Consider the following 13432-nt stretch of genomic DNA (forward strand, 5'->3'; position numbering starts at 1 on the left):
ACACCGTTATATGCGGTTATATAATCCTGAATATACTATTTAATAGAGTTTTACCGTATATTTTCTATATATAACTATATTCCCCTAACATGCATTACAAGAATTATGTCTATATATATGCTCATATCAATTTCCTATTTTACATTTACAAATGCAAATAGGTTTGTGTTCCTGTAAAAAAAGCAAATGCAAATATGAGTTTGTACTATTTGCATCTGTGTATTTCTCTCGTATTGACTGTATTTCCTGTTCTCTCAGTGTCTGCGCACTGAACCTTTCTTTACAGTTTACCGTTAAGTGCTGTAATTGCTGAGTGTAATTACTGAGGCATTTTGCCCTGAAACCCTTTGAGCTCATATAGACTCATCTCCAACTCCAGCTATAGGTTCATCACTTCAACATGCTATACCGCGAGGAGCAACTGCTCAACACACTCGGTGCAGTACCATGAAACTGTTGCATGAGGAATAAAGCATGACATGGCACGCTGATATAGAAAAATAATCAACAATGGTGTTGTGTGATGGAACAGAGTTGCTGGTGTGACTACAAAGAGTTTTTTTTTTTTCTTAAAAAAAAACTCTTACAGCACAGAATTCTTCTATTTATCCATTTATAGATATATCTAATGTTGTGGGAAGCAGGCTGCTTCCTGTTTTCACCTTATAGGTATAATCAGTCTTTCCCTCACCGGAGCTGACACTGGAGACTCCTTCCACAACTGTTAAATAAATATCTCCTTACAAAACCACCATAGACACAGTATTAATCCGTTTATTTAGCGCATGTGTCATACACGTCCCTGTTAAAGAGCTGTTACAGGTATTTCCCACATTCAGGAGGTCTTTGCTAAAGCGTGTTATATTTTATCTCATTTAAATCCGACCTTGCGTTCTCCAGGTGAGCACGTTTTAGTATTTTAGTGGATTTTCTCCACCCACTGTATGTGAGATTGTGGCAGCTCAAAACTCTCCATGTGGACACTAAACAAGGAATTCGGCATTTATCAGGACTCTACGGCCCTTTATGATGAGGCACAGAACTCCTCGGCTACGTACAACAGACTGGTGGCGCATCAACAAACACTCAACTCTATGTAGTCGCTGTGGAGAGACTTTTTGAGCGCACTGTATGATGTTTTTTTTTCAGTAACTAAATGTCACTATTTTGAACGTTTTCTCTAGAAGAAAAACTTTGACAGACTATTTGAAGGCCCTTCAATGTTCTCCAATCTTAAGATTGTACCAGTGTGACACTAACCCAGCTTGATGTAGGGGATGGAGGTAGTAAAGATTAGTCTGGTGAAATATTAAACATGAATGTGTAATGTGCAAATTTTGGATGCTGATTTGGGGGCCAAGGATGGGGGGATGCACATTTATAAATTGTTTGTGATGTCACAAAATGTACTCCATGGCTTTGGACCAGTTACATTCAACATACATTCAAAAGAATTTCAGCCACAGACTACCACATACTATACATACAACTTGCATAAATATTCATCCCACTGCACTTACTATCAATATTATGTCATGAATCAATACAAAATAGCTCACTTGTTTTTTTTAAGGTCCCTTCCTCATCACCTTGCTAACACCATCATCACAGGAAAGCATGGTGGTGGTAGCATTATTATTTTAAATTAGGGACCACTAGCATCACTCTGCATTTGAGATTATTTATAATTAAACCTGATTAATACAGTTTCTACAGAATTGTGTGCCAGATTTGTTTTGATCATTCCTTGGATGCTAACAGCTAAGCTATATTCTTAGCTAAGGTCTTTAAGTAAACCGTAGGTCCTTCTGGGAAAAGACGTATCTTATATTTAGATAATGTAACAATTGAATTGTGCATTGGTTCTCCATTTAGCAAATTATGTGACTTCTGGCAGCTTTAAATTGAATCACAATAAAAAGGGATGAAGGAGCACTTATCCAAATACAACTGTTGTATTTTAAATTATTTTTGCTAACTATAACTATAACATCCCTCGACCTTGTAGTTCCAGGTGGGGTGAATGCTTAAGAAGTGGAGTGTACCTAAAAAAAATCTATGAAAATATGATCTTGGTTCTGTTTTCAAATTTATAAACAATTAAATGATCTATGTAGTGTTTTCCAATTAGAAACTGTTCATTTTAGAAGCCTAATTACCCCTTAATTATCCAAAGAACACTTTACAAACCCTTTTGTAGGCTATACAAACATACTTTGGCCCAAAATCTGAACCCGAATGAGAAAATTAATATGGTGTGTTTTCAAAATTAAGCTCTTTGTGCTAATGAAAAAAATAGACTAACGATTCCCTCAAGTCTTTGGGTCAATGGGTTGATGAGTAATTGCTCGCAGCACTGAGAATGACCTTCCAAACACGAGCAGGACACCGAGAGCATCTCTTCATTTGATTACAATTAGTCTCTCTCTGCACTTCCTCGCTCTGCATCACAATTAAGACTTAATGAATAAGTAAATGAGTGTATTACCTGCAGCAGCCATGATTTAAATTGCATGAACTGTTTAACGGCTAAAAACACTCAGTGATGGAGTTGATGAAGTCCAAAAAAATGTAAAAGTTTCTTATTAAAGGGTTATAATGAATCAGAAAAGTGGTACCCAAAACACACGGTTCTTCAACAGGAATAATCTTTATTAAAATAGATGTAAAATGTATTCACCTTTAACACTTTGTAACTTAAATCAATCCCAACCTCACAAATAAATTATTATACAGTGTGAAAAATGTACATTTATTGTATTACTGGCAGGTAGTAACTTAATATACACCACAGTGAGACTAAATTCTGGATTCTGATTGGTCAGATGGTACTGATTCATTTCTATACCAGCTCTGACAGTTACACAGCTCCAAATCACATCCTGTTTATATCACATCCTGATACGGTATCGTTTCTATAGCAAGAGCTCATTCACAACGATTCGGACCGTGGACTCTCCTCAGATAAATAGATTTCTTTTTTTTATCTTTTGATGCTTTCTTAAAGTGAGTGGGTGTTTAATTAACATGTATGGAAGAGGTCTCCAGTGTGGAAAACAACTTTGGGTCATGCTGTTATAGGAAAATTACTTTAGTTATAATACTAAATAATAATAATAACAAAGCACCCTGTAGTCCAGTTTTCTTTCTGTTTTTTTCATTTAAATCAATTATGGAGTTCACAAAATGTGTCTAAACAAAAATTGCCAATTTTCCTGCATGTTATTTTTTATATTTTATAGTACGTAGTGTATGTGTAGAGTTGAAGACACCAAAAATCTAAAATATACCCAGGCTTTATAAGATTAAACTCTGAATCCTGCTGCATCATTAGTGCAGTTACATAAGCTGAGGTTAAAGGTTGAATCTAAAAGCCATCTGTTCTCAGTTTTTCACTCGCACCTTTAGCCATGGAGGTTAGTGAAATCAGTGGGCTGGATCATCCCACCTCGCCGTGCCCTAAAAACAGGAAACAAACAGCAGCACTAATTATTTTTACATTTTTTAATTCATGTGTGTATGTGTGTGTGTGAGAGAGAGAGCGAGAGAGAGAGAGAGATCAGACTGGCCAAGGTTGTGTTTAAAATGAAGAATTATACAACACAATTTCCAAGAAGATAAAGATGCTTGAATATTGTAATAATCAAGATAAAAACTTCCCAGAGTTGTTTTTATGATTTTACTGTAATACAGTCAATATGAATAAATGAGGAAGTGAACAATGAACTGCAAATCTGAGGTATTATTTATATTAATACTTACAATTAAAATATGTAAGAAAGTAAATAAATAAATAATATAAATAACATTATTATAAAAATATTGGGTAATATACAATAAATGTAATGGTTACCTCAGTGTGTACTTTTATGGAAACGTATTACAATGGGAAATACATTATATTAAATACGATTTCTTCCTTTATTTGTTTAGTTTTCAAGACGTTTGAGTTTTTAAATGTAGGTTCCTTCAAAAAGAACTTATCTCTTGACTGCTTTAGTGTCTAATGAGTGCATCACTTTTGGATTTCATCGTGGCTGATTGTGAAGATGTAGACAACACAAAACTGTAGAATATTCTACAAGACAAAGTGTAGAAAATAAACTCCAAAAATCTGAGCTCAAACCTGAGTTATTTTCAATTCCTCCATCAGTGCCATGCCGTTGGCGCTCTTGGCATCTTTATCCTCTGGATCACTTTCCTCACTTAACTTTGTCTCTTCCTGTCCAAGCATCTGATTCACACTTTACAGCCTGTCTCGTAAAAAAAACACTACATGGGCTTCCCCGGGGTTTTCTGCCTTTTGCCAGGCAAATTATGTTTCTGGTAATGTTTGTAAGAGTTGACGATGAAGTCATGTGGCCGGTTTTCAGACAGGTTATAACTGTCCCTCTGCCTGAAACATGAATTCCCCGGCTTTCACTTTCATTTCAGTCACTGCCAGACAATCTGAACTCTGAGTTCTAGCGAGTGGCACATTTAAGTAACTACAAATGATTAACAAACAAACAGGCGTGTGTTTCAGTTCACCTTAAATCATGCAGTTCTGCTGAGTTCTGATTGGTTAGGAGAGAAGGTGTTGATTAATTGTCTATAAGAGAAGCCCTGACAGGTTTATATTAATGCTGTTATTATTATTATTTAATAATTTATTTTTATTTTATTATTGATTTAAGGATTGATTGAATTTTAATTATTATTATTTAATATTATTATTTATTAATAAAAAAATATATATTAACGTTGCTATGGCAACAGCCCATCACAGGCAGCTTCACTTAAAACCAACGAAGTTGAACATAGCTTTAAAAAGAAAATGTGCAAAGTTTATTCAACATGTTCGGTATGGAAGGAGTCTCCAGTGTCGCTGCTTTATTACAGTCAAATGTAAAACTTTTTTTTTTCACAGATTATTTTTTTGTTTTGTTTTAAATTCAAGGGAGGAAAAAAGGTAAGGCTGGTGAGGGAACAAACGTTTATAGCTGCTATAATAAGTGAGAAAAGACACTTGTTCAGAACAGGACTGTAACTACGTATACATGAATAAAAGTATGAAATAACAAACTGTTGTTGTATAAGATGTTGACTATTTACTGCGTAATATATTTTTGTAAATATTTAATGGCCAGGTTGTGTTTTATTCCTTACTTTAATCAACTTTCTGCTCCATCAGTTTCAAGAATACAATGTTCACTCTTTCCTGTGTGATTATCTTTTAGATAACGTTATGTTTTGGAGAATGTTGAGTTGAAAGGAATTACAAAATAATGTCAAGAAAATCCATCATTCTGATTACTTAAAACAATCTTTTTCGTCACTTTTAGTTAACCCCATATCTTTATGTCCATGGTCTGGTAGAAATCAGACGTTTGGATCGTGCCGTCTTGTTTTGCCCTATCAGATCCACCAAACAGCGGCACACGAGTATTATTAAGATACTCCCTAATCACTGCATCGCTAGGGTGTAATTCTTACATCACATTAGTTTATCCTGCCGGAAAATTCATACCGCACTGAATACACCAGCTGCACTGAGACTGATTTGGAAGAAATGATGCTTTATAAATAAAATTGCACTTTTACACTCTGCTGGAGTCCTCGCTGAAGAGAAATTAGCAATTCCAAGCTGCTTTATTAATGGCACATTAATCACTCAGTCAGGAGACTGGAATAATGTCAGGGGGAAGATGAGAGCACCCAGTACAGATTTAACACGTAAGTGAACTCACGTGCAGTGTCACGTTGACGTGAGACGCTCATGGGCTGAGACGCTGACGTGACAGCTTGGTGAGATCGATAAGATGCTTAAAGATATTCCACGTCACCATATTTAAAAAAAAAAAAAAAAAAAAACTCACTAAAAGGTTAAAGTCCAAATTGTCAGTTTTAGACACCACATGCACGTCTTTATAATAGGATGAAGGGTGAAGGTTTAAGCCCCAGCGTTGCCAAGCTGCCCGAGTCAGGTCTATGATCAAGGCCCTTAACCCTCACTGCTCGGTACGATGGCCGATTTTGCACTCTGTACCCAACTTCCTCATATAATAAACTGAGATATGCACAAAAAATAAAGTATATGTAACAAATAAAAGGCTTTTAAACTATTAAACCACTCTTCTGAATTTTATTGTGAGGATGGGGTGGATATATGTAAACCCGAATGTTTAACATCACCTCCTTCCTGTGACTCTTTCATTTCTATAACTTTATTAGATTACATTTATAAAGTAAGACTTCAGTCACAGTACAAACAACTTTGGATCTTTTAGAGATTGCAGTTTCTTTATGACTAGAAAAAAGAAAAAAGAAGTGTAAGTTATGTTAAAGATTTATTTAATATAAGTAAATATACTATCTCTGTGGCTCTGTTAGGAAAATTATATAAATTACACGCTAATGAATCATCACATTACACAGCCAGGAAATTACTGTAAGATAACGTGCTGTACTTTCTCCTCCTTAATTCATTTCTTTTTTTGTTAATTAAAGTTTGGAGCAGAAAAACAAAGACCAGGGATAAAACACACTTCAGGAAACTAAACCCAGGTTTGCTCCAGACCAACCCCATATTTCTCCAGGACTATTTCCAGTACAAATTTACAGCTGTAGTTTATTACAGATATTCAGAATTTCAGGAGTATTTCATCAACCAGAAATCAAGGGGGTACAAACTTTTGCACTAAACTGTAATTTGCAATAGTTATAACAAATTTGTGAGAATTAGAAGCACTGAAGAACATGCGGACAGGTAAAGTGACCTGTGTGTGTGTGTGTGTGTGTGTGTGTGTGTGTTTACTCACACAGGCTTTTGCAGGCTGGACAGAAAGCTGTCTATCTGGTCCTGAGGAATTTCTTCGTCCAGCTGGGCCAGGTACGTGTACAGGTGTGTGAAGGTGTCAAAGGGGATTCGAGCTGCTCCGCCCTCCGGATCCTCGGTCAGGATTTCACACGCAAACTTCATAGCACCGATGATGTTCTGTGAACACAATGACAGACCTGAAAACTTCTGAACCTGAAAAATTTCCATCTGTAAAGTTACAGTTTTGTGTCTAAATGTGTTGCCAAAGCATCAACACTGGAGACTCCTTCCATATCTTTCATATCAAACAAAAACTGTAATCCATTTAATCATATGAACTAATACATAAACTTGTCACACACAGTCTTCATATTTTTAGACTATTAAATTATTTTACTTCACTGTTTTTTTTTTGCTTATATACTTTTTATGTCCCAAAAACATTTTGTCAAACTAAATAACACTTTAATGTATCTAATCTATCATGTTTATTTATTCGTAATGTATTTATAAGGTAAGTACATCATACATTTTGTATGGGAAAATTAAATACATTATATTAAGACAACCTTTTAAACTTTTGCTTATAATAAATATTTTTACTTATTTTTAATTAATTCCAGTAAAATATTATAACCATCAGCTTGTGTTGGACTTTTACAGTCCAACATTGCCACCAAGTGGTAATTGCAAGAATTACACCCTGACTATATCACTATTTCAAATAGAATCTGGTTAATTTTTACTTCTTTAATCATGTGATCCCAGATAAATTAACCTGTATTACTTACTCCAACCAAAGCACTGCAGCCTAAAGCGAAGAACTGCATCCAGTCGATCTTAGTGCTGAAGCTCCCGACCGTGAGCAGCATGTCGAGCTGTTCCTCTGACAGACACAGGCCTTTCCACTTCTGCTCTAACTCCTCTTTACTGACATTCTTCTGGGATGAAAGCTACGAAGGAAAACGACATCATGACGCAGTGTTCAGTGCGGATTAGTTGTGTGATAAAAACAAACCTGTAACAGACAAACCTGTTTATGAAGGACTTTGAGGAGACCTGGAGTAAGGACATTCACTGTCTTCTGTGGGTTTAAAGACATTTCCAGCCTGTCTTTGACTGGAAGAGGTTTGCCTTCTGATAGCGCTGTGAAATAGCTAAAAAACACAAAGAACAATGACATGATTTTTCTTTTTCTTTTTTTTTTTTTGTCTCTCGTTATTTTCAATCCAGTCCCTGTACTGGAGCAAGTTTAAAACATTTAACATAAGGAATAAGTGAGAAACAGGTGCAGATGATGACAGATGATCAGGTGATTAGTATACTGCAGATACTGGATGCTGAGTGGTTGGAACAGACGAGAGGGGAAATGAGGTCGCTGCTGAGGTTATTACATAAACAGTCAATTTTAAAATTGTATCTTACGAAACTTTGCAGTCTGTCATAGTAAAACATTTGTTCCCAATTGGAAGGAGTCTCCAGTGCCAGTGTAGGAGGCAGAGGTAAAAGTATAGCTTTAATTTCTTCGTGACCGAGGAGTTAACACTTCTTAATAACATGATAGCTTAATTTTTTTTCAAGAGCGGATAAAGAGATGCTGGTGTGGGAATGAGTGTTTGTAGCTACTATAATATAAGTGAGAACAGCAACTAACCTGTTCCAGAAATGAAAATAAACAGACAAAAAGCAAAATTTAAATTATGCAATTAAATGACAAACTATGGTGTAGTGGTAATAGTAACTCTGATTAATTTTCCTACAACAGCAGGACACACTGCAGTTTATTTTTTTACAATGTGCACTTCTGTTTTTCTGGTGACATTAACTCTCTCTGTACTTTTACTTGATATGATTACAGAACTCTTGACTCTAGACTGGATCATTCCTGAAGACTTGGAGTCATGAAGGTGAAGTGGAAAAGACTCACGCAGCAGACCACTGCAGCACATCTGGAGGCTGAGTCCTAATAGCATCTTTAGTGAACTGTTTGAGGATATCGGGCAGCTCGGACGGGATGTTGATCTGCTGAGCGCAGTACATCCTGTCTGGAAGAGGCATCCCTGTAAATTCTGTCCTGGGAGAACTACAGAAAACACACACACACACACACACACACAATTGTAATTATACTTGAATGACCTCCAGACATCCTTGTTGAATGCAGCTTTCATCCCATCTAATATAAAGCCTTTTCTATTTCTCAGCTTAGTGTACTTTTGTATCACTGATAATAGTTTATTAATACCAGAGCTTGGTTTTATTAGATGCTGAAGTGTGATTTGTCCGTTTCTTTATTTGCTGCCCTGCTGTGTCAGTTTGTTGTTGTCATTTATAATAAATCTGTTGCAGAAAATATCCAGAACGTAGGTGATTGTAGGTGTAGCTAAAGTTGTTCATAAAGCATCTTGTGTGAGTTTGTAATATAATAAACCATACATTTATTTACAAATTAGACTTATCATCACTTCAAATAACACTATACATCTAGATTCCATGTACAGTATGTCTCTATAGATATATGCTTATGGAATCCGAAATTATTTCATTAAATTATTTTATTAGTAAGATTATGTAATAAATTGGATTTTTTTATTTATACTTCTATTTGGAACTTTAAAATATAATAATATTAATAATCATCATTATCATTAATGTTTTATTGGTACTGTATTCCATCAGATCATCTAGGAATCTCTGTAATCTAACTGTATTTATTTCCATTTTTTACAACCATGGTAGGACCTCCGGTCAACACTCACACACTAGTCACACACACATACACTTGGCAGTTTGGAAACGCCAGTTAATTATTTTGCATGTTTTGGGCTGTGAAACCCACCAAGCACAGGGAGAACATGCAAACCCATGCACATAGAACCGGTGCGAGAATCGAAACCAGGATCTGGAGGTGGTACGATAAACACCAAAGAGTCCAAAGGATTAAATGGAGTCTGAAATCATTCCTTTTATTATTATTATTACTACATTAGCTTTTATAACTCAGCAAACTGGAAAAACTGTGAATAAACCTTTTTAAGCCGAAACCAGCTTATATTAGAGATTACTAGTATTAACATGTCTAAAAATATCTGTTAGCTCTCTACACTTTAAACTGATAAATAAGTAATAATAATAATAATAATAATAATAATAATGGATGAAATAAAACTTACCAAACTTTAAACAGACCAGGATTTGGATCCTACTTGGTATAAATTGTGGATTGTGTATGTTTTTGTTTTATTATTATTATATTTTTATTATTAAACTGCACTTATGCTAAACGTAGAGTGTCCATGTTTCCATAGCAACGTGGTCTGTATACACCGTCTCCTAGTGACTATTGAATATGACGTCACTCACTTTTTGCCGTAGATATTTACTACGTAATCAGAAACACAAAACAATAAATTATCGTTTCATTAAAAGAAATCTAAAAAAAAGTACATAAATTTACTAAACTAATTATTAAACTGTAACATAAGCAGAGTTCGTTGGGGTCGATGTAGGTTACGCGCACGTATGCGTGCGCGTGCTTGCGTACGCCATACGTTTTACGAGTGGCTGCTATAAATGTCTAACAATATTTCATAAACAAATATTGAAAAAAAAAAACAAATATCATACTTCTATATTGTGCAAAGTATATTAGAATAAAGTATATTTATATACGTGTGTTGCTTGACCTCTCGCTCACATTGTACTTTTATTTGTTAACGGAAAGTCTCGCGAGAATTCACAGGCTGCGTGAACCAATCAAATCGCTCCGTGCTTCACGAGCGACCCTCCGCAAACATGGCGGACTACAAGGAGGCACCTTTAGCGACTCGGCCCAAAACCCTCGACCCTGCGGAATACTTTAATGTTTCTCCCGAACATCGTCGTGCGGAGGAGGCGAGAGGAGCGCTCAGAGCTCAGCTGAAGAGACAGTACCAGCTGCAGCTGAATAATCCTCTGCGGAAAGAGCTGATTGTGAGTGCGGACTTGTGTGTTAGCTAGCAAGAATGCTAATAGCACCAGCTAAATAACAGCGAATAGCGGGTGACATGGCGACCTGGCTGTGGTGTTGTTAAACGTTTTAAGTTAATTAATGAGTGATTTTTTTAAAATAATATTTTAGGGAAAAGAGACGTGTGTGGAGAAATTTGTCTTAATAAATAGACAGTGACCTTGGTGCTGCTGAGCTAACTAGCGATAATAATTGGGAGGTTTGTTTATACGACAATGTCTTGTTTTTGTTTGTTTGTTTGTTTATTTGGTGGTTTGGTTGGTTAGTTGTCGTTACGTTTTAACCCAAGACTACTGTTGTTGTTTTTCACGGCATTGTAAAGCATATAATGCATTATTAAATAGAATACTGTTAGGATCCACCAGAGGGCGCCATTGCTTCAATTGTGTATTAATTGTATACAGCACCAATCAAACATTTGGACACGCCCACTAATTTATTGTTGGATGTTTGTTTTTTTTGTTTTTTTTTTTTACATTCTAGAACAATACTTAATCTATAATTTAAAAAAATAATCTGTTCTGGAACAGTAATGTGAAGTGCAATTTTCAAAGCATTTTTGTGAACATAAAACTGTCTAAAGGGAACCATTGCCTGAGTCTGCTTGGAGGTGGGTTCGAGTACAATACGGCCTATTCGGGTACAGATTGAATCGGATGTAGGAGGCGATCGTACCCTGAGGATGGAAGTAGACCGCTGTTTAGTAATGTGAGCTCTGAATGAAGTTGCTCTGTCACCCGAATCTTAAATAATAGCTAAGGTGTGAGCTAGAGAGAAATAACATGTCGAGTGCAGGACTGGCTCTCTAGGTAACTCAGTCTGTTTATTAATTCCGCAGTTTTAATAATCTGATTATATAACGAATGTGTCACTTTGTTCTTGCAGGAGGACCCGGCCCTCACGAGGTGGACGTACGCTCGTACTGAGATGTACAATCACTTCAGACCAACACCCAAATCCTCCCTGATCACCGGTTTGATCGGAGTTGCCCCACTCTTCATCTTGTATTACGTCTTAAAGACTGACCGCGTAAGTTGTGCTTAAAAAACAAGACCGTGTGTTTTGTGTAACTAAAACATGAATGATTTCTGTTTATGTGCTTTCTCTGACGCGTCATGGTTTCCATAGTAACAACTCAGACACGAGGGACTTGTACGGTCGAGGCTTTGTGAAATTTTTTTATTAGATGAGAATTCATTAAAAAACGAGTCTGTTGTCGTTTTGTAATTCAGTTCAGTTTTCTTTGTATAGTGATTTAACAATTGTCATTGTCACAAAGCAGCTTTACACAATCAAAAGAAATTTTGGAAGTTTGTTCAACAACTTTAGGGTTGTGTTTTTTTTGGGGGGTGGGGGGCGGGGCTGATGCTGATGAGGTAACAGAAGTGTATTATTTCTGTATCGTAAGGGGAACACACTCGTCTCTCTCGGATGTTCTACAGCTTTAAATTTAAAATGACTGTAAATTATTAAATGTGCACTTTTTCATTAAATAATAAATTTTGTGCTTATTGGTAAATCACAGACGGATAATTTGAATATCACACTCCATACTGTACTGTTATTTTATGTTTTGTTTAAACAGGTTTCCCATGAGCAGTGCTTGCTTGAAAGAGGCAGATAACAGGTTTAAAATAACGCTTTGCTATGCTAATTGGTCATCACTAATAACTGCACTGAGTTAATGTAAGTTTGTCAAAGAGTGGGAGTTTGGGCGTATAGTGCACTCATCGGTAAACTTTACACTCCTTAAGTCCTTTCTTTAAGCCGAGCTCCAAGTTTTATGTTTGTGTTAGGATTTAGATTTCAAGATATGCAGTTATTGTAAGGTCTTGTATATTCCTTTGTATGAAATATGAAGAACAATCTTTAATCGGTCTTTATGTAATATTTATGTGCACGCTTCTAGGTTGTAAATAAATGTAAAAGTGCTCAGGTTGCTCTGTCACACCGGGCTTTCAGTTCAGTATTTCACACGCTCTCACCTCGGACTGCTGCAGATTTGTTTGCTTTAACGACTCGTGTTTTATCTCGTTGTGGCATTTACATTAATGCTTTTTTTTTTTAGTTTCGGAAAATGAGACAAACCGGTTTCAAACTTCCTTGAAGTGCAGGGAGAATGAACATACACTGATCGGTTTGTTCATCTTTAAACGTTTAGTTTTAATAGTGTACTTTCCTTTTGGAGTGAGTCATGCTTTTCTGTTTCTTCTACACACTATACACTGTAAACTATTGTGTTGATTGACGCGTATAGTCACGTCCACCTCAAGTCACATGGTCCGGGTCCGGTGCGCGGTACAAATCTATCAACTTAAAATGTTTAATTAGTGATGTGCAGCGATCAGAGCCTGTAGTAAGGTCTTAGGATTTCTCTACAGTAACGTTCCTGTACAGTATCTTTACACATGAACCTCATGTATTCAGTACACAGCACAGTTCTCTAACTTTTATTTTTATTTTTTTTCTCTCGTTTCAGGACAAGAGAGAGCAGAAGATTAAAGACGGGACGTACAAACGCCCTTACAGACTCTCGTACTGATTTCTGACTTGGATTTCAGGTTCAGTCATCGTCTCGAATTGTACATGTAACTATAAATAAAGTTTATTCATGAAAGAAAAAA

General features: G+C 36.0%; 2 protein-coding genes across 2 annotated transcripts; one reads left to right on the forward strand and one right to left on the reverse strand.

The window, feature by feature from the left end:
- Window positions 1-2631: 2631 nt before the first annotated feature.
- On the reverse strand, window positions 2632-10176 carry ropn1l (rhophilin associated tail protein 1-like). Its single transcript, XM_053487993.1, has 6 exons — window positions 9973-10176; window positions 8727-8882; window positions 7833-7956; window positions 7591-7752; window positions 6801-6976; window positions 2632-3459 (listed from the first exon to the last, which is right to left on the reverse strand). The coding sequence occupies exons 2-6, from the start codon at window positions 8855-8857 to the stop codon at window positions 3405-3407; spliced, it is 648 nt and encodes a 215-aa protein (XP_053343968.1). The 5' UTR covers window positions 8858-8882; window positions 9973-10176; the 3' UTR covers window positions 2632-3404.
- A 386-nt stretch (window positions 10177-10562) lies between these two features.
- On the forward strand, window positions 10563-13432 carry ndufb4 (NADH:ubiquinone oxidoreductase subunit B4). The gene is made up of 3 exons (XM_053488355.1): window positions 10563-10771; window positions 11694-11837; window positions 13288-13432. Exons 1-3 carry the CDS (start codon window positions 10595-10597, stop codon window positions 13348-13350), a joined length of 384 nt encoding a protein of 127 aa, XP_053344330.1. The 5' UTR covers window positions 10563-10594; the 3' UTR covers window positions 13351-13432.

Source organism: Clarias gariepinus, chromosome 26, assembly GCF_024256425.1.
Source record: "Clarias gariepinus isolate MV-2021 ecotype Netherlands chromosome 26, CGAR_prim_01v2, whole genome shotgun sequence".
NCBI classification, from domain to species: Eukaryota; Metazoa; Chordata; class Actinopteri; order Siluriformes; family Clariidae; genus Clarias; species Clarias gariepinus.